Source organism: Haliaeetus leucocephalus, unplaced genomic scaffold (assembly GCF_000737465.1).
Source record: "Haliaeetus leucocephalus isolate CR32 unplaced genomic scaffold, Haliaeetus_leucocephalus-4.0 Scaffold626, whole genome shotgun sequence".
NCBI lineage: Eukaryota > Metazoa > Chordata > Aves > Accipitriformes > Accipitridae > Haliaeetus > Haliaeetus leucocephalus.
This window is the reverse complement of record NW_010973062.1, coordinates 587,068-588,750: the sequence shown is the minus strand read 5'-3', so window position 1 is coordinate 588,750 and position 1,683 is coordinate 587,068. Positions and strand designations below refer to the sequence as shown.

Sequence of the window (1,683 nt, the reverse complement as noted above, 5' to 3'; positions counted from 1 at the left end):
TGTTTAATGTGGTGAAGAGAAGGCAAAGGGGCACTCTAATAGTGGCCTACAGTTATTTTGAGAATAGTCACAAATATGTCAGAACCGATTTTTTCTTGGTAACAGCAGATACTTGGTGACATACTGGGAAAAATGTTTTCACCAGGAGGAGAGCACAGCCGTGCAACAGGTTGCCCAGAGAGGTCATGGGCTGTTCATCTTAGAGCTGCACAAAAGCCACAGATGATGTGAACTAGTGGTGGTGATAGCCCTGCTTTGAGCAGAAAGTTGGACTAGATGATCACCAGAGGTCCCTTGTGAACAGCATTTCTGTGAGTCTATGATACACAATGTAGAGGTGCCTACAAGAGGAACAGAGTGTATGATCAAGTATATATTGTGTGAATGTTCTTGGAGAGGTGTGTATCTGTGAGTGACCAGGAGGATGAGAAACTGAAGCATGTGTAGAAGGGACTGAAAAGCCAGGTAGGTATAAACATGGAAGATGGCGGTAAGCCAGAGGCAGCGTAGGGGACTGAAATGTTAAGAAATAGTAACAGGAAGAGCAGGTTTTTGGAGAGGAGTAGTAAGGATGAGTGAGGAAATAGTGTAGTTTTGTATGATGGAGGGAAGGATGCACCTGCCTGGGGCCAGAGTTTGAAGCAACTGAGCAGGAACAGGGAAATGGGACACACCAAGCTGGGGAGTACTGGGAATTGTGGTGAGGCAGGGAGATAGGCCGCGGTTATTGGTTGCCATGAGGAAAAGTATTTGGCCATGCGTGGTGAAGTAGGTGACATACACAGGCCGTGAGGTGCTTCATGGGGATGAAGCGTTTGGGATCGGTGAAGTGAGGCAGCAGTGACAGGCAGACATGGTGAGGTTGTACGGTTACATGGTTGTAAGAGGTGGTCTGGTGCGTGGTGATACCAGGTGGAGGTGTGCTGGTGTGCTGAGTGAGGAGAGCATCTGGAAGCGGGGTGCGAAGGGTGTATGACTGCGTTAGGGTGAGGAAGGTGTGTGAAAACGCCTGGCAGGAGGTTGGTGTGCAGGTGTTGGGAGGGTACGGAGCTGCACTAGAGAGATTGCATGGAACTGCCAGCTGAGGCACGGGAGGGTGCAGCAGCGTGAAGCAGATGTGCAGAGAGAAATGGCATATGTACCGTGTGCTGATGTGGGGGGTGACAGCTGTCACCACATCTGGGAGATGAGTAGGTGAGGCTGGAGAAGGGCGTAAAACAGCATGGGGATAGAGGAGAGTACCGTCGTGGTAGAGTGAGAAGGGTTTGTGAGTCAGGAGCAGCACGGAGGAGGGACAGGCAGGGTGGCAGGTGGGGAGGCACGTTGACGCAGCGGAGTGAAATGGGTCTATAGGGTGCCACGTATAGACTTCTGCGGTGAAGTGAAGGGAATGTGGAGAGAGAAGACGTATGCTGCGTGGCTGTGGCGAGGGTCCGTATGCATAGCAGCGTAGCGGAGGATATGTTCGTGGAGGCGGGTAACGTGTGAGGACGGTAGAGGATGCGTAGGTACACGCACGCTGGGACCCGCGGGAGAGGGCTAATTGCCACGACGCTGCCAGGGGAACGCGGAGGCGCTGAGGGGCGAAGAGAGGGGGACGTGGCCGGGATTTGTGCCGAGCACGGAGCCGAGTCCCCGCCGTGGGACACGGGTGCCGCCCTACGCGGGCGGCGCGGCACCCGC

At 53.8% G+C, this 1,683-nt stretch overlaps 1 protein-coding gene across 1 annotated transcript in view; it reads left to right on the top strand.

Annotated features, from left to right (window-relative positions):
* The first annotated feature begins 484 nt into the window (after window positions 1-484).
* DZIP1 (DAZ interacting zinc finger protein 1) overlaps window positions 485-1,683 on the top strand; it is a 36,823-nt gene continuing 35,624 nt past the window's right edge. Inside the window, exon 1 of the mRNA XM_010578331.1 lies at window positions 485-490. Coding sequence (XP_010576633.1) covers window positions 485-490 — 6 coding nt within the window. The remainder of the gene's footprint in view (window positions 491-1,683) is intronic.